A 25,231-nucleotide genomic window follows, 5' to 3' on the forward strand; every position below is an offset into this window, starting at 1 on the left:
AATTTACCTGATCCGTGGGGCTGAGTGGATCAGGTAGAAACAAAAACTGCCGCTCCTGGGGGCCGCAGTGGTCCACTTTCACTTTCGTGACCCTCTGGGTCACAACGCTGCATGAAGAGACTGTGTCTCTCACATCGTGCAGGGAGGCGGGGGAGCGTCAGGCGGCACAGCGAGGGAAAGAGCGCTGCCCAATGGCAGCACTGTAAACCCTGTAGGAACGTATTTTACGCACACACTAGCTTTTAGCTTAACTGTAGGGACAGCATTGATTGCTGCATGACTTTTGTGAATGGATTCGCATGAGGATTTGCATGAGTGTGCGGAAGTTCATTTTGACTTAGCTATTTTGCTTGCCACACCCCTTCCAGCAACTCCCTATAACATCTGCAAGTGTTTAAATGTCCTAGCTTGAGGTGAGGAGCCTGGATTTTGTGTTTTTTATTTTTATTTATTTTATTGTATTTGATCCTTGTGGCTAGGATTTTATCTAGTGCTCTCCCTCTTTCCCTATTAGTGATCTTAGCACATACACAGCTCGCTAGTGTGTGCGCATGGTACACATGTAGGTAGAAGCTCCCTTGCAGGATTAGATAGATGCACTATCTGTCCCAGGGAGGATGGTAAGGATATGTGCTCCTATTCCTTAGATAGGTTTTGATGCACTGAATGCATGCATGTTTGTGCTATGCATGTTACAGGGCCAGAGTTAGGACACATGCAACACTGGGCTACCTCTACGCGCTGTATGTGACTACGCAAGAGACTTTATTCTTGTAACGAAGATCCCAGCTTTTAACTTAGCTGTAGGGATATCATTGATTGCTGCATGATTTTTGTGAATGGATTCGCATGAGTGTGCAGAAGTTCATTTTGACTTTGAGGTTATAACACATGATCAAAATATACATATTTCACACAAGTCCATTCAATGTTCAAATTGTGGTACTTGGTATTAACCTGTTTTGAGGGCATGTTGTTTCATGGAATAACATTGCACATTTTAGGTGTGGACAATATAAACAATGTATCTTTTATTACATTCAAGTACCTGATTCGGTTCACTGAGTATTTCTAATGGTGCCCATACATCTAGCGATGTGTGGGCAGATCAACCAAGACACAGATCGCTCTCTGATTTTCCAGCTTGCTCAATCAATACATTAGACTGATTTTGGCCCCAAAACGGTCTAATTGTTAATTGGGCATGCTTGTTGAGGCACAGATTTCCATCTGATTTGCCACCTTAAGAATAGGTATTATTTTTACTGAATACCAGTTATGGAGTGAGCAGACACCCCTCAAACTGTTAAGCAGACTGAGATTAATTGATTCCTGAACACTTTTTCAGACCATGCTGTAACTGTGTATAATATATAGTATATATTAAGGACAACCTGTCTTTGCTGAGTGTGGGAACACAGAAATAGCATACTGCTATCCTGAGACCATAAACTTTAAACACATTCATTAACTATGCACTTGCATATGCTAGACGATACACTGCTCATACTGACATATTGATCTCCCTTTGAAGTTACACATCATCAGGACTGCTGGGACAACTAAGTGGGGATTATCAGCAACTAACACTATTTGACGTTGCATGGATCAATGTGAAAGACCTGATATGTGTCTATATTACTGTACTCTACTGTACTACTTAGAATTTATCTAAGGTTACAGCTTATAAATGAATAATCTTGGTGCAAATGATTGCCTTTTAAAAGCCCATTTCCCTGTAGATATTTGCATGTTACACTGCAGCACACATACAGTACGCACAAATAAGCTCCAACTCTGTGAAATAAATAACATTGTCTCTCTCTCTATTTTTGATGAAGGATTGTTTAAAATTAAAGTAAAATGCCTGTCTAGCTTGGTTCACTGACGGCTTCTTCTCACCTTAAAAGTTGGAACACAAAGTTGTTCATAGGAAGTTGAACTTTCTTCACTTGTTGGAGTGTCTAGGTCTAATGGCCTGTGTAGGGAAGACTTTGAGGTTCTTTTATTTGTTGGGTGTTTCACAGACCAGTTAAAAACCTGAAACTGGCTAAGATAGCTCTGGTAGCAGGACATAATTGGCTGCTGAGTAGTTTGTTCATTATCCATGGGTTTCTCAGCTTCGCTAGGATATACTTGTTCCAGTGGTTCTTCTTCTCCACCTAGTGCAGAGACAAACGATGCTTGAGAAGCATGAGTTCGAATTGGTAATGCCCTTGGATCTAGTCTTGGCTCCCCCGGTGCAGTAACAGTCAGTGGACCCTCTACACTATGGTAAATTGATCCTCTACTATAGTCAATGTTTTGAGCTTGCCTTTTTCGTCTTTTTCTTCCTGGATATGTGCCTGGACCTTCATCACTGCTAATAGGTTCAAACTCCTCCGCTGCAGAAAAGTAAGCCTCACTGTCTGCCATTGACATGCTAGAGTCCATTGAACGGTATTGATGGAAAGTGTTGGAATCTGCTGAGGGTGTGTATGGAAAAGAGCCAAAGCTTCTTCTTTGCTTTGGAGAGTCCAATACATTCTCATCACTGCGGGAGACATCACTGCTGAACTGGACTCCAACAGGACCAAGTGGTTTGTCACCATAAAACGCAGCCGAAAGACTCTTTGTACTGCCAAGACGCGTGGAACATACGGATGCCTGACGCTTCAAAGGAGAGCGGTGTGGAGAATGGACCGCTGATCTGTCCTGAGAGTTGGGTGAAACCGGACTGCCTTGTAATACTTCAGGTGGTACACTAAAAGAAAAATACCAAATAAACTTGTATCAGACTTTGTTTTCTCCATTATTCAGAGACAAATGAACATGTATACAAATTAGCCTATACCAGAGTAATGTCATTTCAAATGACAATATATATGCTTTAATTTATAATACATTTGCTTTTTTTTTTTTTTTTTTTTTTAAATACCTTCCTTACCTCGCAAAACTAATCGGTAGATAAAGCGATAAAGCATTTAAAGAACATTACATTAAAAATGGACAAACCCATTAATCAACAGAAAGATATCCAGCAAGTTCTGTCAAGAAGACACATACAATTGGTTAATCCAATTTATGTTCATTAAAAAACCCTCTGAATGAAATTAAAGGATAGACAAGGCAAAAATCAGTCACCTTGCTTGAGATTCCTGTGATTTAGCTCTGGGTGGAAAGTCCATGTGCCCCGAGTTATCTTCAGTGGCAGAAGATGGGCTGTCTTTCTCACCAGCCAGTAATGGTAGAGCGGCACTGCAGCTGCTGTTCTCATCAGAAGAGGACGAGCTGTGAGAACGTAGTGGCACTTGTAAGCTTAGATGCTGTGCTTTTCTTTCAATGTCAATGACTACAGATCTGGTGTCCCAATCCTTTCTTCTACAACCATTCGCCTTACCTGCAAAACAAACCCACTTCTTTTTGTAATCTTGATATTTGTTGAGTATTAATATAAAATAACTAAAACAATATATAATACAAGAAATAATCTTATAAGACTATGGATAATCAAATGTAAGTACAGTATAAAAAACAAAATATATTACATAGATCAGAAAATACTATGCTAATAAAACAAAAGAAAGCACACAGCCTGACAGTTGCGAGAAGACAGATTACTTTCCCTACCACCAGATTAATTATTATTTGTAAAGCCTACCTTCTACAGCTCTTGGCACCTCTTTTGTTATAATCCATTCAGCAGGATGCAGTAAAGACTGTCCATAAAACATATCAGACTCTGAGCTAGTGTTGGAAAATGCTGAACTGCTTGAAGGTGTCAAATCCTCAAGCTTGAAAAAATCAATTCCTGTAGCAATGCCACCAAAAAACTTGCAGCCTCCAAGGCAACCACATTTATTTCTGCTCCTCTTGTTTTTGGAGGCATCATCAGGCCACAGAAACCACAACCTAAAAAAGCACACAAAAATCTGTTAACAACATGTAGCCTCTGCGTTCCTGCTTCTTGAAATGTAATCTGATTTTCACGCATCAATAATAATGAGAGCTATAACAAAATTGCATATACCACATAACTGAGTTTGTATAATATTGTAATCAATTGAGCTGATCAATAATGATGCAAATAAGATGCTACTCATGTATAAATGATGTACTTTTTCGTATGGTAATAGAACGCAAACAGAAAAGTACAGCTGTGCTCATAAGTTTACATACTCTAGCAGATGTTGTAAAATGTGCACCATTTTTAAAAGAGACTATAAAGTCTGCAACACACATTGCGCATATTTCAGACTATAACGTCTATTTGCATATTGCACATATTCCACTAGCATAAAAAGTTATAATTACCTGCCAGGTCTTTTCTGTTCAACTCTTCCCTGCATGCGCCGACTGCTGGTGCATAGTCCTGCCCTCTTGCAGATAAGTGCCATGGCACTCTCTGTATTGGACATAGGGAGTGACATGGAAGCAGCAAAGGATAAGACCCAGCAGGTACTTATAAATAACTTTATGTGTTTTAGACTTTATAGTCTGCTTAAAGAGACACTGAAGTATATATGTTTACCTTATTTTGTTATTCAGCCAGCTTCAGCATTAAATTGTACGCGGATTCGCCGCATTCCCACGGCAGAACGAGATATGTATGCCCAAGAAATAGCACAGCAAAGTTGCATGACTTTGCAAGTCGTAGATTTTGCTGCCAAGAAGACGCAGAGATGTGCGCAATAGCTCTGCCTCTTATCCAGTAAATCTCCACCCATCTCTGCCTCTCCCCGCCCCTCTCAGTCAAAGAAGACAGAGGGGCAGGGAGTGGCAGAGATCAGTAGAGATTGACTGGATAAGAGGCAGGGCTACTGCGCACAGCTCTGCCTCTTGCAGGAAACAAAATTCTGTGACCTGTGGAACTTTGAAGCAAAGAAGCTTGGAATTTAATGCTGAAGCTAACTGAATCAGAAAATAAGGTTAAAAAAACTACTTCAGTGTCTCTTTAACTATTTAAGCCTTTTGGATGTATGGGCTACGTCCAAAAGGCTGCTGCCGCACTGCTGTTAGCTCCCGCGGCGTATCGCATGTGTTCCCATGCTGCCGCCCAATAGCCCGGAGATCAATGAATGGGAATGCAGTTGCCATCCATTGATCGAAGTCCCCGTTAGAAAGAACGAGACTACTATGAGAAGCCGCAATCTTTCTAAAGAAAAAAAAAAGGTTCACGTCCCCCCTTCACTTTCTGTAAGCGTGATCGCTTGTGGCCAAATACTAAAACTACATCTATATACATTTTTTCTTAATAAACACACATCTGTTACATTTAGGATTAACCGTTTACATCCCACATTCCAAAAAATAGCCAAATAAAATGTTTAATAAAAAAAAAAATATATATATATAGTTACCTAAGGGTCTGAACTTTTCTTATAATATACAAGAGGGTATATTAATATTATTTTTTAAATTATAAGCTTGCAAATAGTGATGGACGCAAAACTGAAAAAAATGCACCTTTATTTTCAAATAAAATATTGGTGCCATACGTTGTGATAGGGACATAATTTAAATGGTGTAATAACCGGGACAAATGGGCAAATAAAATACATGGGTTTTAATTATGGTAGCATGTATTATTTTAAAGTTACAATGGCCAAAAACTGAGAAAATGAATTTTTTCAATCCTTTTCTTAATATTTTTGTTACAATGTATTTAGAAAAAAAAAATAAATCTTAGCAAACTGTACCACCCAACGAAAGCCTAATTGGTGGCAGAAAAAAACAAGATATAGATCAATTCATTGTGATAAGTAGTGATAAAGTTATTGGCGAATGAATAGGAGGTGAAAATTGCTCAGATGCATAAGGTGAAAAACGACTGAAGGCTGAAGTGGTTAAGGAAACCAGTAGTAATCAGGCCAAATACATCTTGTTTATTTTTATTGAGATTCAAATTAAACTATGAGACATCTAAAAATAGCGCAATCATTAAAGAAAACTTAATGATGGTCCCTGTTCAAAAATCTGTATTAATCTACTGTGTACTCCTTCCTACAGAATCAATTACAGCTTGCAGTATTTTATGATAGTTGTGGATGTAGAACTTAATTTTCTCAGATGGTAAGGCAAGTTCTTGTTTGCAAAATGCCTCCAGTTCCTCTAAATTCTTTGGCTGTCTTGTATAAAATGCACATCTGAGATTACCCTAAAGTGGCTCAATGATGTAGAGGTCAGGAGAGTGTAGTTTCCCTACAGAACCTCTACTTTTTTTTCTGTTGCAGCCAACGATGAGTCGATTTGACCTTGCGTTTGTGATCATTGTCATGTCGGAATGTCCAAGTGCATCCCACGCAAAGCTTCCTACTCAATCTATCTAAAACTTTAGGCATAACAAGTAATATCTTAAAGCAGACAGGACATAGGTTTGCAATAAGTACCAGCCTTTGCAGCCACTGGTAAATTTACTGAATTGGAACCACAGATTCCTAGCAGTTATGCGTACCCGCATTGCTCTTCCACCTTTCAACATCATTCATATCAATTTAGTCGATCAACTAAGTACCTTTATAAGAGTTCATGGTCTATCACCTAAGCAAAACAGCAAAATTCTGCAAATCAGAAGTAGGACATTTGAGTACAACAGCCAAGAAGCAATCTCTTCCAGCAAGTATAACTATCAACAGACAATGGACAGGTAAGTATGAAAAGCATACAGACATCCACCTCTACTTGTAACTGAGCTTTGGTTGTTCGAGTTCTTACGTAATTTTCATAAGCTCCTATATGTGCAGTACTTTAAAACAACTTAGTATGAAAAATTGAAAGTCTTACCACTACACTCTAGAATAAGTCTGAACACTTTTACCAAAATCATGTTTATTTGCAATAGAGGTTTTTGTACTTAGACAAGTATTGACCAGGTCTAACAACCCACCTTTTAGTTCCGTTGTCATGAGTTTCAAGAAAGTTCCTTTGGACCTCATGTTTGGATGAATGATCAGCTGCAAGGGCTATATCTGCTGTGATGAGCCCAAATACGACAGAGCCTGTTTCTAACCAGTAAGCTCTACGTAGAACTGCAGGCTGCAGTCCCAATCTGCTGCTATCCAGCTGTTCAACATACTGTCTCAGCTGCACATTCTGAACTGCTGCACTAATGCCTTCACCAACAGCTTGGTTGTGGAGGTTGCAATTGGCCAGTCTGATAGCACCCATCTACAAAAAAAAAAAAAAAAAGAAAGAAAGAAAGAAAGAAATAAAAGAAAAGAAAAGAAAAAGAAATGGGACAAATGAAATCAACTTTGCCAGAAGTCATTTTTAACACTAACTTTAAAGCTATATGCAAGATATCCACTAGAGGACTGAGTATGAACTGCCGCCAAATGTAGTTATTTGGGCACTTTAGATTCTGCTACAACAACATAGCCAGTATGACAGATAATCAACATCTCATCTAGAGGAGAAAGGTCTGCCTCCAAATATCTCTGGGCAATCTGATAATGGCCAACAATGCTGTGACCAACCACTAGGGGATGCTCTAATGAAATAAAAGAAGACTGTTCCAACAGAGGACCAGGATGCCTGAGTCACAACAGAGCACTGCATAACAAGGCAGGAAGTGGGAGAAACTCACAGATGACAAAACAATTTCACTAGCAACATAAAAAAGGAAGTTAATTTGTATGCATCTGCAAAAGATGTGCTACAATTTTTCAATCTCAAAATAAATAAATAAAATGTTGTGTTTTATAGGTAAAAAGGCACTCTCATTTTCAGCATTACTGTTTGTATGCAGGGAATAATAGAGAATTAATGTATTTTAAGTGTTTAAGTGTAAAAAGCAATAATGTTAAAAATGAGAGTGCAAGTACTCTGAGCCAATAAGGTGTATATTGAATATACACCTTATTGGCTCAGAGTACTTGCACTCTCATTTTTAACATTATTGCTTGTATGCAGGGAATAATAGAGAATCCACGTATTTTACACATGATGCATGAAAGTGTCTTTTCACCTTGCAAAATTTATACTGCATGTTAACAGCTCAAACTTGTCAAACTAAGTTAACAAAAAAGGCTCAGAGCAGCCACCTGCGAACCAACACATGGACCAATGAGACCAATGAGGTCTTATGAGATCCTACTCTGTTTCCTTTGTCATCTATCTACCCTGCTTCGCTCAGAAGGGTTTACACTCAAATTCCTACCATGGTCATATGTCTATATATGTATAGTAGCCTAGGGCCAATTAAGCAGAAGTCAATTAACTTAATTGTATGTTTTTAGGATGTGTAAGGTAACTAGAGTGCCTGGAGGAAACCTAAGCAGACACAAGGAGAACGTACAAACTCTGTGCAGATAGTACCCTGGCTGGGATTCAAAACTGGGGACCCAGCGCTGAAAAGCAAGGGTGCTAACAACTACACCACCATGCTGCCTCTCTCAAAGTATTTATGCTGAAATGTATTTTCACCAGCAGTAACCAATGGCAATTTATTCATCATAAACTCTGTGTCTTTTCGAACTGGCTTGAGGCAGTTTTACTTGAAATGTATGACCTTTTATTATGAACCCATGCATACCTTAAGCAATGCTGAAATACTGACAGTGCCAGTATTGTTAGCCAATCAGACTCTACTCCACTGCAGTTTTATGTTCCAAACAATGGGAGCTGAACTGGGAAATGTTTAGGCATTATACTGAAGGGATAGCAGGCTGGAGGCAGTGACACTGGAAGCTTCTCATCTGCAGGCTCCAAATAATGGTATAATTCTCATTATGTACACCTTTCTTGGATACTATTACACCACATTTCTGTTCGTAAAGTTCTGATTATTTCTTATGTATCCTTACTGTCTCTGTAACCGTTCTGTGAAATGTGAGAAAGTCTCATTTATAAAACAGTGGACCTATTACATTCACTACAATGGCACTGATACAGGGAAGTAGCACTTGCTGTTACTGTGGATGTCTCACTTTCAGGTTTGTAGCACAGCCATGTTCCACAATGTAAAGATCCGCTCCATCAGCTGACAGTCGTGTCATGCGGTATTTTAGATCATCAGCAGTCAGACACGGCCCTGGATGGCAGGTCAACTTTATAGATGAAACAAACAAACAAAACAAACAAAAACAGTAAAAATAACATGACAGAAAAAAAGAGCAACATAGCAACTGTCTCAACACAGAGTTTACTCAAATTAAAATGTTAAATATTGTATTTGCTAAAAGAAACAACTGAATAGTTTCAGCTTAGAATGTATGAATGTATCTATCAATAATCAAACTGTTTACATACAGGTGATGGAAATGGGTTTTGAAAAATATAACATTAATATTTCAAAGAAAGGGAACGCGCCAAGAGTTCTACCTCCTCTACTCTCCCACCTACAATAGTTTCATAATTTTGGTGCAAAACAAAACAAAAAAAAAAAGGATGTAGACAAAATAAACACTGTGCTTTTGTGATTATGGAGTTTTAGTGCATTTTGGGGTAGTTGATGTGAAATCATAGCTCCTGAAGCACCAAGCTGTGCTCTTGGTACTTTGTGAAACTAATGATTGGGTAACATAACATTTCAAATAATAAAAAAACATTTTTTGTCTGTGGATGAAAACTAACTACAGTCTGCGAGAAGGTTGCTGCTGCAAATTTGTAGCTCAGTTACTGAAAAATTCTCTTTTAACAGTTATTTTTATTTCTTAGCTAGAAGCAAAATCACAAGCGCAAGTAGATACGAAACTTATTCAGCATTCGGGTTTCATAGTAATAAGACTCTGACATTTCAGCCAAAATTCCATGTGTGCTTCAGAGTTTAACCCACTATGTGATGGAGCTGTGTAATAACTGGCACGACAGAAGTGACACGTGGACCTTTATTCATGCATCTGTCCTGCTGCACTTGGTTCTGAAAAACCAATGCTGTCTTTTTCCATTCCAAGTGGTTGGCAAATAGCTGAGTATCTGCGCACTTGAACTTATGTGTATGTGAAATGTCCTAAAATGGTACCCTTATTAATAATGCAATATGCTTGCATAATTTATTTTAGCCCTAATTTATGATAATAATAATAATGTAAACGCCAGTAGTTACAAATGTTGCAAGTGTTAACTCTATACCCAGGCTAGTGAAAACTTGAATTCTGTTTTTTTGTTGTTTTTTTTGCCAGTCACCAACTAAAGGTAATTTTGAAAGTTAAAAAAATGTCAAGAACATGCTAATTCTAATAAAAAAAAAAAAGTTAAAATCTGTAATGTAAATATATTAGATTGTTAATGGATTCCTTATTTTAAAAAGGTTAACCTCGTTTCAGTATTTAATATTAATCAGTTGGTGACAGAGATATGGGGTTGAATCAATAACTTACTGTAAAACTGCCATGTGCACAAAGCACTAGAGCGCAATTAGTGCAACCCACAGTACATGGTTAATGCTCACTGTGCTATGGTAACATGAGTTACTATAGCAATGCAAGCATTACCCATGTACCGCGAGTTGCGTTTACTGAAACAAATGCTTCTCCGGTGATGTAAGTACCGTTAAAAACTGCCGTGCACAGTGTACAAATTGGGGTTTTACCGTAGGATTAGTGACTCAACTCCATGGTATGTATACATTCTCGTTGCCATCAGTCACTTTATTAACTCTTCTTCCCCATTTTACTTTTTTGTTGTTGTTGTTTTGTTTTTTTTTACACAACACAGAATTACTACAGCTTTTTTTTCAAAACCAAACATCATTGCCACATATTGTGTAAGCAACGTAAGTGTTGTGATAAACAGAAAAAATTGTCAAATACAGTTCACGGATTCACCTAGGTGTCACAAGTAGTGATAACGTTATTGCAGAATTAATAAGAATATAACTGTAACGTTGAAATTACTCTTGTCCATAAAGTGAAGAGGTCTTCTGGAAGTTAAGTGGCTAAACTTACTTTTGTTAGGTGAAGCAATAAGTGATATTTTAGACATAAGGAAGGCTTATTAACTAAACATAACTAAGAAATTTTATAGTTTTGATATACACTTTGAAAGCCTAAACAGCAGCACACTACATTTTTTAAGAAGAAGTAATAACTAACCGTCAAATAATACCAACCTTAGCATCACAAATCCTCTGATCGATTCCATGCTGACAGATCACAACAGATTTTGGCCTCTCCATCTGGAACTCATTACACACGACGTGGAACACAAAGGTCTGCCCCCAATCCAGTAGGCACGCCACCTGCGAAATAGCAGGTTACTCATACAGTAAAGCCCATGACAAGTAATAAGTAGTGACCACAGGAGAAAGCTAGGAACATATTGCCACAGCTTGCCAATTAATAGGAGATTTAACCTTGCTGCTGTATAATCTAACCCCCTGTTTAGTTATATTGTTATGTTTTTTTAGCTCGGCACATTCTGCCAGCTTATACAATTTGTCATTCAAGATTGTGTGTTTTGGAATTAGGGAAGCGGAGTTACATATTTAGCTTGTTTATTAATAGCAACTTCACTTCATTAATCTTTTTTTGTTAACATGTTCAATGGTCTCCTGCTGCATAGCTAGATGCCAGAAATAAGAAAACTGGGTTATTTTGCTCCTTTTCTCCTACTTTTTAAAATCAATTTTCTTCTTCAGCCAACGTGTGCGAAGGTGCACAGCTGTGATATATTTTCTAGCAGTTTAAAAGATGGTTCTGTCTGCTCACAAAATATTCAATATTCCATCTACAAAGCAGGAGCCATAACAGTGCTGGACAGGGACTGGGAGGTAATTACTTCATGGACTCCGTATATATAGCTGGCACTGGACTCTGATCTGTCCATCCACATTATTCATTAAAAATACATTAATGGTTATATATCTGAAGAGAGCAGAGCCTATACTGCAAGAACAGTGTATAATGCAGTCCACAGGTATTTTTAAAATGAAATAGAAATTCATATTTTAAAAATAAGCATACAAAATGTTTTCCTACTTTACTTACAGTGGTTTGCAAAAGTATTCGGCCCCCTTTGAAGTTTTCCACATTTTGTCATATTACTGCCACAAACATGAATCAATTTTATTGGAATTCCATGTGAAAGATCAATACAAAGTGGTGTACATGTGAGAAGTGGAAAGCAATTCATACATGATTCCAAACATTTAAAAAAAAGCTGCCAGTCTTTTAGGGTATGTCTCTACCAGCTTTGTACATCTAGAGACTGAAATCCTTGCCCATTCTTCTTTGCAAAACAGCTCCAGCTCAGTCAGAGGGCCGAATACTTTTGCAAACCACTGTATATATATATATATATATATTTATTTATTTATTTTTTATTTCCTTTGGGGGGAGGGGGGGGCAGAACTGGAGGTGTCTATGCAAAACTGCCAGACTAATTTCCTAAGGCAGTCTGAGGAGTTCAATCATCTACAATTTCTAGAAAGTGGAGCAGCTTAGTGTGTCCTTAGCATTGAGTGGCGGTGGTATGCCCATCTTAGATACATTTAACAATTCTTTTAAATAAGTAGAAAGGAAGGCTCCGCACAATGCCATATCCAAAAATGTACCCGCCTTTATTAAATCAGGTAAAAAACATTCAGCGAGGTTACAGACATGCTTTGGACTCACGCTGGTCCTTAGAGTACTATGACTAAGGTTCAGTGGGAGTCAGAAATATGTCAGTAACCTCGCTGAATGTATTCTACTTGATTTAATAAGGGCAGATACATTTTTGGATACAGCATTGTGCGGAGCCTTCCTTTCTATTTGTACCTTCTGTGTTAGAGCCGCTCGGGTTCCTGCACTACCTTGGACACTGAAGTTGGGCAGACTTCACCTCTTAATTCTTGTAAATAAGGCCTATGGAAACAACTTTCAAATAATGCTCGTTGTGGCTTCCTAATGGCTGGTCAGTGTATGGCTAGTTTCAAGCATGATATGTACATCTGCTCACATCTCTTTACAAAAAGAGTATACAATAATCAGCCACATTATTAAAATCAGTGACATATGAGGTATATACTTTGTAACCTAACCACATTATATTCATGTAGTTGTAGAACCTCCTTGAAAACGCAACGATGAGAATATAAGTTTGTTAGTTTAAATGAGCAGTGTGTGTGCTAACAGTATCTCCCCTCCCCCTAAATACACTAATTAGGGATCCCCCGCCAATTTCCCTGTCCAACCCCCTAAAATACACCCCAGGATCAAAACTCTAAAAGTATATCTCACCTATCCTGTTCCAGCAGTGATCGCACACCTCTCCGTACACTACTGCTGCCAACCTCATGATGTCATCAAGCCCTGACTCGATTCATTCAGTATAGTTTCATTCAGCATAGTGACGCTAACAGCAGTACAGCATTGAGAGGACTGCGATCACTGCTGGAACAGAAAAGGTGAGAGATAGACCTGGTGCACACCGAGCGGTTTTTGAAGCGTTCCGCAAACCGTTTCCACCTGTGAAAACGATTGGCTAATGTATTTCTATGGGATGGTGCACACCAGAGGTTTGAGGTTTTTAGCAAACCGCAAACGTGGGTCCTGCAGCACTTTTGCAGTTTGCAGAAGCGTTTCTGCCTCAATGTTAAGTATAGGAAAAGCTCAAACCGCTCTGAAAAACGCTAGATCAGAGCTGTTTTGCAGGCGTCCACTGGGCCATACTTTTAGAGTATTGATCCCCTGCTGCCTGATCTCTGCATGGGTGGAGGGGGTACCTAATAAGATGACACACCTTTAAGGGGGTACACCTATCTATATTGGGGTGAAACTGATTAAGGGGCACATCTGGTTAACTATGGAGCGGCTAATAAAGGGGCACAACTGGCTATAAACGGGGGTGAGGGATAATACAGGAGCAGATCTGATAATTTATACTGGGAGGGGGGCTTATATGGGAGGCTAATTAAGGGACACATCCAGCTATATGGGAGGGGCTAATGAAGGGGCACATCTGGCTACCTATAAAAGGGGAGGGAAATAAAGGGGCACATCTGGCTACCTATACAGGGGGGGGGGGATAAAGGGGCACATCCGGCTATCTTTTTTTGGGGGGGAAGGAGGGGGGTAATAAATATGTGCATCTGGCTACTGCCTCCCTTCAGCCATTTAACCATTTAGGCTCCTGTTTGAAGATGCGGAGAAACTAGTGGGGAAATCACCTAAGCAGAACATGTTTAAAGTTTCTTGGAGTTCAGCTAAGCTGTGGCAAATAAAAAAATTGTTCCGAAAGACTAATGGACAGATTCAGAGCAAGCAGTAAAACATAGTAAAACAAACATGTACATTCTAAAGGGATGTGGGGATGCCTCTTACTATTGTATTGCTGTCTCTGCATGGAGAACAGAGACAAATACATTTTTTGTCAATAGGCTTCGGTAAATTACCAAACTTCTACTGCACATGTGAAAATATTGATGAATTAGCAAAAAAAAGTCTACAATACCAAATGCAGTATTTTCCCGACTTTTTTTTTTATCAAACAGCCTTTGATGAATTGATGCCTACGTTTTTACAAATAAAGCCAGAGAAGACATTACTATGGCCTGAAAGGAGTAAATAAAGTTAGGAAGAGAGTAAAAAAAAAAGGTGCACAGCATTATTTTAAACAATAATTGTAGAATTTAATTTAACTACATGTAAAAATAGTGTACTGTATTTCAGCTTGTACATATAAAAAAACTATTTCTGCCATGAGACCAAAAGTCCAACGTCCCAATACACCTGTGCAGTATAGTATCCAAAAACCTGGATGTAATCTTTAATTATATGAACTCCTAACTTATCAGAATCAAAACACAATTAAAAAAAGGTTTTATACAGCACACATGGCATTTCATAAACAATATTTGACTTAACCACTTGAGGACCTAGGGCTTTCTACCCCTTAAAGGAATACTTAAGTCAAAAAAAAAAAAATGACATTTACTCACCTGGGGCATTCCTCAGCACCCCGAAGCTGGATGGTGCCCTCGCAGCCCCGCTCCGATCGTCCTGTCCCCGCCGGCGGCTACTTCCGGTTCGGCGACAGCCGTCGACAGGCTGGGAACGCGGCTGATTTTCCGCGTTCCCAGCCGCTGCTATCACCCTCTATGCTGCTATAGCGTATATATAGACGCTATAGCAGCATAGAGGGTGATAGCAGCGGCTGGGAACGCGGAAAATCAGCCGCGTTCCCAGCCTGTCGGCGGCTGTCGCCGAACCGGAAGTAGCCGCCGGCGGGGACAGGACGATCGGAGCGGGGCTGCGAGGGCACCATCCAGCTTCGGGGTGCTGAGGGATGCCCCAGGTGAGTAAATGTCATTTTTTTTATTTGACTTAAGTTTTCCTTTAAGGACCGGCCACTTTTTTTCCATTCAGACCACTGCAGCTTTCACGGTTTATTGCTCGCTCATACAACCTACCACCTAAATGAATTTTGGCTCCTTTTCTTGTCACTAATAAAGCTTTCTTTTGATGCTATTTGATTGCTCCTGCGATTTTTACTTTTTATTATATTCATCAAAAAAGACATGAATTTTGGCAAAAAAATGATTTTTTTAACTTTCTGTGCTGACATTTTTCAAATAAAGTAAAATTTCTGTATACATGCAGCGCGAAAAATGTGGACAAACATGTTTTTGATAAAAAAAAACCCATTCAGTGTATATTTATTGGTTTGGGTAAAAGTTATAGCGTTTACAAACTATGGTGCCAAAAGTGAATTTTCCCATTTTCAAGCATCTCTGACTTTTCTGACCCCCTGTCATGTTTCATGAGGGGCTAGAATTCCAGGATAGTATAAATACCCCCCAAATGACCCCATTTTGGAAAGAAGACATCCCAAAGTATTCACTGAGAGGCATAGTGAGTTCATAGAAGATATTATTTTTTGTCACAAGTAAGCGGAAAATGACACTTTGTGAGAAAAAAAAAAAAAAAAAGTTTCCATTTCTTCTAACTTGCGACAAAAAAAAAATGAAATCTGCCACGGACTCACCATGCCCCTCTCTGAATACCTTGAAGGGTCTACTTTCCAAAATGGGATCATTTGTGGGGTGTGTTTACTGTCCTGACATTTTGGGGGGTGCTAAATTGTAAGCACCCCTGTAAAGCCTAAAGGTGCTCATTGGACTTTGGACCCCTTAGCGCAGTTAGGCTGCAAAAAAGTGCCACACATGTGGTATTGCCGTACTCAGGAGAAGTAGTATAATGTGTTTTGGGGTGTATTTTTACACATACCCATGCTGGGTGGGAGAAATATCTCTGTAAATGACAATTTGTTAATTTTTTTTACACACAATTGTCCATTTACAGAGATATTTCTCCCACTCAGCATGGGTATGTGTAAAAATACACCACAAAACACATTATACTACTTCTCCTGAGTACGGCGATACCACATGTGTGGCACTTTTTTGCACCCTAACTGCGCTAAAGGGCCCAAAGTCCAATGAGTACCTTTAGGATTTCACAGGTCATTTTGAGAAATTTCGTTTCAAGACTACTCCTCACGGTTTAGGGCCCCTAAAATGCCAGGGCAGTATAGGAACCCCACAAATGACCCCATTTTAGAAAGAAGACACCCCAAGGTATTCCGTTAGTAGTATGGTGAGTTCATAGAAGATTTTATTTTTTGTCACAAGTTAGCGGAAAATGACACTTTGTGAAAAAACACAATTAAAATCAATTTCCGCTAACTTTTGACAAAAAATAAAATCTTCTATGAACTCACCATACTCCTAACGGAATACCTTGGGGTGTCTTCTTTCTAAAATGGGGTCATTTGTGGGGTTCCTATACTGCCCTGGCATTTTAGGGGCCCTAAACCGTGAGGAGTAGTCTTGAAACGAAATTTCTCAAAATGACCTGTGAAATCCTAAAGGTACTCATTGGACTTTGGGCCCTTTAGCGCAGTTAGGGTGCAAAAAAGTGCCACACATGTGGTATCGCCATACTCGGGAGAAGTAGTACAATGTGTTTTGGGGTGTATTTTTACACATACCCATGCTGGGTGGGAGAAATACCTCTGTAAATGGACAATTGTGTGTAAAAAAATCAAAAGATTGTCATTTACAGAGGTATTTCTCCCACCCAGCATGGGTATGTGTAAAAATACACCCCAAAACACATTGTACTACTTCTCCCGAGTACGGTGATACCACATGTGTGGCACTTTTTTGCACCCTAACTGCACTAAGGGGCCCAAAGTCCAATGAGTACCTTTAGGATTTCACAGGTCATTTTTGTTTCAAGACTACTCCTCACGGTTTAGGGCCCCTAAAATGCCAGGGCAGTATAGGAACCCCACTAATGACCCCATTTTAGAAAGAAGACACCCCAAGGTATTCCGTTAGGAGTATGGTGAGTTCATAGAAGTTTTTATTTTTTTGTCACAAGTTAGCGGAAATTGATTTTAATAGTTTTTTTTCACAAAGTGTCATTTTCCGCTAACTTGTGACAAAAAATAAAATCTTCTATGAACTCACCATACTCCGTACGGAATACCTTTGGGTGTCTTCTTTCTAGAATGGGGTCATTTGTGGGGTTCCTATACTGCCCTGGCATTTTAGGGGCCCTAAACCGTGAGGAGTAGTCTTGAAACCAAATGTCGCAAAATGACCTGTGAAATCCTAAAGGTACTCATTGGACTTTGGGCCCCTTAGCGTACTTAGGGTGTAAAAAAGTGCCACACATGTGGTACCGCTGTACTCAGGAGAAGTAGTATAATGCGTTTTGGGGTGTATTTTTACACATACCCATGCTAAGTGGGAGAAATATCTCTGTAAATGACAATTGTTTGATTTTTTTACACACAATTGTCCATTTACATAGAAATTTCTCCCACCCAGCATGGGTATGTGTAAAAATACACCCCAAAACACATTATACTACTTTTCCTGAGTACGGCGGTACCACATGTGTGACACTTTTTTGCAGCCTAGGTGCGCTAAGGGGCCCAACGTCCTATTCACAGGTCATTTTGAAGCATTTGTTTTCTAGACTACTCCTCGCGGTTTAGGGCCCCTAAAATGCCAGGGCAGTATAGGAACCCCACAAGTGACCCCATTTTAGAAAGAAGACACCCCAAGGTATTCCGTTAGGTGTATGGCGAGTTCATAGAAGATTTTATTTTTTGTCACAAGTTAGTGAAAAATGACACTTTGTGAAAAAAAACCAATAAAAATTAATTTCCGCTAACTTTTGACAAAAAATTAAATCTTCTATGAACTCGTCATACACCAAACATAATACCTTGGGGTGTCTTTTTTTTCTAAAATGGGGTCACTTGTGGGGTTCCTATACCGCCCTGGCATTTTACAGGCCCAAAACCGTGAGTAGTCTGGAAACCAAATGTCTCAAAATGACTGTTCAGGGGTATAAGCATCTGCAAATTTTGATGACAGGTGGTCTATGAGGGGGCGAATTTTGTGGAACCGGTCATAAGCAGGGTGGCCTTTTAGATGACAGGTTGTATTGGGCCTGATCTGATGGATAGGAGTGCTAGGGGGGTGACAGGAGGTGATTGATGGGTGTCTCAGGGGGTGGTTAGAGGGGAAAATAGATGCAATCCATGCACTGGGGAGGTGATCGGAAGGGGGTCTGAGGGTTTGGCCGAGTGATTAGGAGCCCACACGGGGCAAATTGGGGCCTGATCTGATGGGTAGGTGTGCTAGGGGGTGACAGGAGGTGATTGATGGGTGTCTCAAGGTGTGATTAGAGGGGGGAATGGATGCAAGCAATGCACTGGCGAGGTGATCAGGGCTGGGGTCTGAGGGCATTCTGAGGGTGTGGGCGGGTGATTGAGTGCCCTAGGGGCAGATAGGGGTCTAATCTGATAGGTAGCAGTGACAGGGGGTGATTGATGGGTAATTAGTGGGTGTTTAGGGTAGAGAATAGATGGAAACACTGCGCTTGGGTGGTGATCTGATGTCGGATCTGCGGGCGATCTATTGGTGTGGGTGGGTGATCAGTTTGCCCGCAAGGGGCAGGTTAGGGGCTGATTGATGGGTGGCAGTGACAGCGGGTGATTGATGGGTGGCAGTGACAGGGGGTGATTGATGGGTGGCAGTGACAGGGGGTGATTGATGGGTGATTGATAGGTGATTGACAGGTAATCAGTGGGTTATTACAGGGGAGAACAGATGTAAATATTGCACTGGCGAATTGATAAGGGGGGGTCTGAGGGCAATCTGAGCGTGTAGGCGGGCGATTGGGTGCCCGCAAGGGGCAGATTAGGGTCTGATCTGATAGGTAACAGTGACAGGTGGTGATAGGGAGTGATTGATGGGTGATTGATGGGTAATTAGTGGGTGTTTAGAGGAGAGAATAGATGGAAACACTGCGCTTGGGTGGTGATCTGATGTCGGATCTGCGGGCGATCTATTGGTGTGGGTGGGTGATCAGATTGCCCGCAAGGGGCAGGTTAGGGGCTGATTGTTGGGTGGCAGTGACAGGGGGTGATTGATGGGTGATAGGTGATTGGCAGGTGATTGACAGGTGATCAGTGGGTTATTACAGGGAAGGACAGATGTAATTAATGCACTGGCGAATTGATAAGGGGGGGGGGGGGGGTCTGAGGGCAATCTGAGCGTGTGGGCGGGTGATTGGGTGCCCGCAAGGGGCAGATTAGGGTCTGATCTGATAGGTAACAGTGACAGGTGGTGATAGGGGTGATTGATGGGTAATTAGTGGGTGTTTAGAGAAGATAACAGATGTAAACGATACATTTGGGAGGTAATCTGACGGCGGGTTTGCGGGCAATCTAATGGTGTGGGTGGGTGATCAGATTGCCCGCAAGGGGCAGGTTAGGGGCTGATTGATGGGTGGCAGTGACAGGGGGTGACAGGGGGTGATTGATGGGTGATAGGTGATTGGCAGGTGATTGACAGGTGATCAGTGGGTTATTACAGGGAAGAACAGATGTAATTAATGCACTGGTGAATTGATAAGGGGGGGGTCAGACGGCAATCTGAGCGTGTGGGCGGGTGATTGGGTGCCCGCAAGGGGCAGATTAGGGTCTGATCTGATAGGTAACAGTGACAGGTGGTGATAGGGGGTGATTGATGGGTAATTAGTGGGTGTTTAGAGAAGATAACAGATGTAAACGATACATTTGGGAGGTAATCTGACGGCGGGTTTGCGGGCGATCTAATGGTGTGGGTGGGTGATCAGATTGCCCGCAAGGGGCAGGTTAGGGGCTGATTGATGGGTGGCAGTGACAGGGGGTGATTGATGGGTGATAGGTGATTGGCAGGTGATTGACAGGTGATCAGTGGGTTATTACAGGGAAGAACAGATGTAATTAATGCACTGGTGAATTGATAAGGGGGGGTCAGAGGGCAATCTGAGCGTAGTGGGCGGGTGATTGGGTGCCCGCAAGGGGCAGATTAGGGTCTGATCTGATAGGTAAAAGTGACAAGTGGTGATAGGGGGTGATTGATGGGTGATTGATGGGTAATTAGTGGGTGTTTAGAGGAGAGAATAGATGTAAACAATGGATTTGGGAGGTGATCTGATGTCGGATCTGTGGGCGATCTATTGGTGTGGGGGGGGTGATCAGATTGCCCGCAAGGGGCAGGTTAGGGGCTGATTGATGGGTGGCAGTGACAGGGGGTGATTGACGGGTGATTGATGGGTGATTGACGGGTGATTGACAGGTGATTGACAGGTGATCAGGGGGATAGATGCATACAGTAAACAGGGGGGGGGGGGGTGGTCTGGGGGGGGGGTCTGGGGAGAATCTGAGGGGTGGGGGGTGATCAGGAGGGGGCAGGGAGCAGGGGGGGGATAAAAAAAAAATAGCGTTGACAGATAGTGACAGGGAGTGATTGATGGGTGATTAGGGGGGTGATTGGGTGCAAACAGGGGTCTGGGGGGTGGGCAGGGGGGGGGGGTCTGATGGGTGCTGTGGGCGATCTGGGGCAGGGGGGGGAGAAATCAGTGTGCTTGGGTGCAGACTAGGGTGGCTGCAGCCTGCCCTGGTGGTCCCTCGGACACTGGGACCACCAGGGCAGGAGGCAGCCTGTATAATACACTTTGTAAACATTACAAAGTGTATTATACACTTTGTATGCGGCGATCGCGGGGTTAACATCCCGCCGGCGCTTCCGTATAGCCGGCGGGATGTTGCGGCGAGCGAGCGGTGACAGGCGCCGGCGGAGGATCGCGTCAAGGCCCATGCCCTTAAATGGACCGCCGCCTCTGTGGGTGAGCCGGTCCTTAGGGGCTCCACTTCCCGGCCGCCGCTGTGCGTTAGGCGGTCGGGAAGTGGTTAAGTAAATGCAACCATACTAAGCAGTTATGCTTTACAGAATTGGCTGTAAGCTCCTTTTCCACTTGTCGTGATCCTCTCCAAAAAGCAGATTGTGCAATTTTTCTGATCGCAAAGCACTGAAATTTCACCCCTTTTCCGTCAGCGCATTAAATTTTTCGTGAATAACAATCGTAGGGTTGCACAATTATTGGTGCAAACTCTGTTCCAGATGGTTCATGGCAAAATTGCGGCAAGTGAAAACGTAGGTTGAACAATAGCTTTACACAGGCTCGGACAGAGCCGCCGAACCACCGACGATCCCATCGGTGGGCCCCGACTTCCCCTCCTCCTGGGGGCCCCTAGGGGTGCGCTGGAGGGGAGAGCCGCGGGGGAGGGCAGCCCGACTGTTATTTTTTTTTTTTATGTCCCTTAAAAAAAACTATTTTTCCCGGGGGGGCCCCCTCCTATCCTCCCCCTCCCTCACTTCGGAGGGGCCCCCTCCTGTTACGAGCGGCGGGTACAGCAAAGTTCCGGCGAGGTATAGCAGAAGATAGAGGTCCAGCTACCTCCCGGACTACGCTGTCTCCTCTATGCCGCTCGCACTGCTTCCTGGTTTAGTGCGCGGCAATTACAAAGGAGACAGCGACTGGGAGGCAGCTGGACCTCTATCTTCTGCTTTACCTCGCCGGAAGTTTGCTGTACCCGCCGCTCTCCCGCCGCTCGTAACAGGAGGGGGGCCCTCCGAGGTGAGGGATTGGGAGGATAGGAGGGGGCCCCCCCGGGGAAAATAGTTTTTTTTAAGGGAAAAAAAAACAAACAAAAAAACAGTCGGGCTGCAATCCCCGCGGCTTGTAATTGGAGGGGGGACACCCAGGTGAGGGGGAGCATAGGAGTCGGGGCCCCCACTGGCTACCCACCCGGCTACCTAACTGCCCACCCGGCTATCTAACTGCCTACATTCCCACCCGGCTACCCTTCTGCCTACCCTCCCACCCGGCTACCTAACTGCCTACCCTCCCACCCGGCTACCTAACTGCCCACCCGGCTACCTAACTGCCTACCCTCCCACCCGGCTACCCTTCTGCCTACCCTCCCACCCGGCTACCTAACTGCCTACCCTCCCACCCGGCTACCTAACTGCCCCCCGGCTACCTAACTGCCTACCCTCCCACCCGGCTACCCTTCTGCCTACCCTCCCACCCGGCTACCTAACTGCCTACCCTCCCACCCGGCTACCTAACTGCCCACCCGGCTACCTAACTGCCTACCCTCCCACCCGGCTACCCTTCTGCCTACCCTCCCACCCGGCTACCTAACTGCCCACCCGGCTACCTAACTGCCTACCCTCCCACCCGGCTACCTATCTACCCACCCGGCTACCTAACTGGCTGCCCACCCAGCTACCTATCTACCCACCCAGCTACCTATCTGCCTACCCTCCCACCCGGCTACCTAACTGCCCACCCGGCTACCTAACTGCCTACCCTCCCACCCGGCTACCCTTCTGCCTACCCTCCCACCCGGCTACCTAACTGCCCACCCGGCTACCTAACTGCCCACCCGGCTACCTAACTGCCTACCCTCCCACCCGGCTACCTATCTACCCACCCAGCTACCTATCTGCCTACCCTCCCACCCGGCTACCTAATTGCCCACCCGGCTACCTAACTGCCTACCCTCCCACCCAGCTACCTATCTGCCCACCCGGCTACCTATCTGCCCACCTGGATACCTATCTACCCACCCAGCTACCTATCTGCCCACCCGGCTACCTAACTGCCTACCCTCCCACCCGGCTACCTATCTACCCACCCAGCTACCTTTCTGCCCACCCTCCCACCCGGCTACCTATCTGCCCACCCGGCTACCTATCTACCCACCCGGCTACCTATCTACCCACCCAGCTACCTATCTACCCACCCAGCTACCTATCTGCCTACCCTCCCACCTGGCTGCCTACCCTCCCACCTGGCTACCTAACTGCCCACCCGGCTACCTAACTGCCCACCCAGCTACCTATCTGCCCACCTGGCTACCTAACTGCCTACCCTCCCACCCGGCTACCTAACTGCCCACCCAGCTACCTATCTGCCTACCCTCCCACCCGGCTACATAACTGCCTACCCGGCTACCTATCTGCCTACCATGCCATGGGCGTCCCTACATAGGGCAAAATGGGGCATGCGCACTCCCCTGGCTAGCTGCTGCCCCCCCCCCCCCCCAGCTACCCGGACGTGGCTGGCCCGCCCGCTCTGGGGTGGCAGCGGAGAGAGAAAAGAAGTGGCAGGCACAGCGGCGCTGCCAGCCGCATCACTTAATTCTAAAGGGGGGAGCGAGAGAGGGGGAGCCCCAAGGTGAGGGAAGGGGGAGGGGGAAACGTCCTCCCTTCCCCACCGCTTCTCTTCTCTCTCCGCTGCCACTGAGGACACCTATAGATCTGGCTATTTAAACTGGGGACACCTATAGACCTGTCTATCTATACTGGGGGGCCCTGTCACTACCTAAACTAGGGGCTCCTGTCACTACATACACTGGGGGGGGGGTCCCTGTCACTGCATACACTGGGGGGCTCCTGTCATACCTAAACTGGGGGTACCTGTCACTAACTGAACTGGGGGGGCGCCTGTCAATACCTGAACTGGGGGCACCTGTCACTTCCTGAACTGGGGGGCCCTGTCACTACCTAAACTGGGGGCTCCTGTCACTACATACCCTGGGGGGCACCTGTTACTACCTTAACTGGGGGGCACCTGTCACTACAAACACTAAGGGCTCCTGTCACTACCTAAACTGGGGGGTATCTGTCACTAACTAAACTGGGGGGCTCCTGTCGCTACCTAAACTTGGGGGTCCTGTCACTACCTAAGCTGGGAGGCTCCTGGTGCTACCTAAACTAGGGTGCACCTGTCACTACCTAAACTATCCAGGCCAGCCCAGCATCACCACCAGCCAACCAGCCCAGAATCACTGTCAAAAAGGCCATAGCATCACCACCAACAGTCAGGCCAACATTTACTTCAACCAGCCAAGTACAGCCCAGCATCACCGCCAGGCCGGCCACAGCATCACCGCCAGGCCTTTCAGCCCACACATCATCCCCAATCCAGCCAAAAACAGTATTGCCTGGCACAGCAGCCAGTAGAGGAGAATTCAGAAGCCAGGTGAGAGGTGTCTACCATATTAAGTGGGCATTCTGCCTATTTATGTGAAATGCTGTTTATTTATGTGCCTCATGACTGCTGAATTTGTCTTGTTGGGGGCCTCATGGTTACTGAATTTGTCTTGTTGGGGGCCTCATGATTGCTGAATTTGTCTTGTTGGGGGCCTCATGATTGCTGAATTTGTCTTGTTGGGGGCCTCATGATTGCTGAATTTGTCTTGTTAGGGGCCTCATGATTGCTGATTTTGTCTTGATGGGGGACCTCATGATTGCTGAATTTGTCTTGTTGAGGGTCACATGATTGCTAACTGCGAGACTATGGAAAAAGCTGAATCATCATCATATGAGACAATAGCTACTTTTTAAAACAGAAAATAAAACTGGGAGGTTCTAAAAAAAAAAAAAATAATAAATACATTTTTCAGGAGTTGGATGGATAAAATTGTTTATCTTCACAGTTTATTTTCAACTTGGATTTTCCATAATGTTCATGTATGAGTTAAAACATTTTTATTTAGTTTAAATTGCTGTTGCCACTTTGTAATAGATAAGTGACTTTTGGGTTGCAGTTTGGGCACTCTGCCTTCAAAAGGTTCGACACCACTGTCCTAATCTAATGTCCCACCATTCATGCAAATTTGTCTCCACCCATGACTACACCCACATTCTGGTCCATGACCACACCCAATTCTTCCATGACCGCACCACTTCTTCCCCCTCCCCCTTTTTTCTATCTGCCCACCCGGCTAGCTATCTGCCCGCCATCTCACCCTGCTAGCTATCTAACCTATACTGGGGGCAGCTACCTATCTAACCTATACTGGAGGCACCTACCAATGTAACCTATACTGGGGGCAGCTACCTATGTAACCTGTATTGGGGGCATCTACCTTGCTAGCCTTTACTGGTGGCAACTATACTGGCTACCTA

The 25,231-nt window shown here is 43.5% G+C and overlaps 1 protein-coding gene across 1 annotated transcript in view; it reads right to left on the reverse strand.

Moving 5' to 3' along the window:
* The window catches only part of BLTP1 (bridge-like lipid transfer protein family member 1), a 399,009-nt gene that overhangs the window by 213,246 nt on the left and 160,532 nt on the right, over positions 1-25,231 (reverse strand). Inside the window, exons 23-28 of the mRNA XM_068280272.1 lie at positions 11,030-11,158; positions 8,907-9,026; positions 6,866-7,146; positions 3,641-3,891; positions 3,124-3,379; positions 1,903-2,743 (exon numbers count right to left, since the gene is read on the reverse strand). Coding sequence (XP_068136373.1) covers positions 1,903-2,743; positions 3,124-3,379; positions 3,641-3,891; positions 6,866-7,146; positions 8,907-9,026; positions 11,030-11,158 — 1,878 coding nt within the window. The remainder of the gene's footprint in view (positions 1-1,902; positions 2,744-3,123; positions 3,380-3,640; positions 3,892-6,865; positions 7,147-8,906; positions 9,027-11,029; positions 11,159-25,231) is intronic.

This window comes from Hyperolius riggenbachi, chromosome 1 (genome assembly GCF_040937935.1).
Source record: "Hyperolius riggenbachi isolate aHypRig1 chromosome 1, aHypRig1.pri, whole genome shotgun sequence".
In the NCBI taxonomy this organism is placed as follows: domain Eukaryota; kingdom Metazoa; phylum Chordata; class Amphibia; order Anura; family Hyperoliidae; genus Hyperolius; species Hyperolius riggenbachi.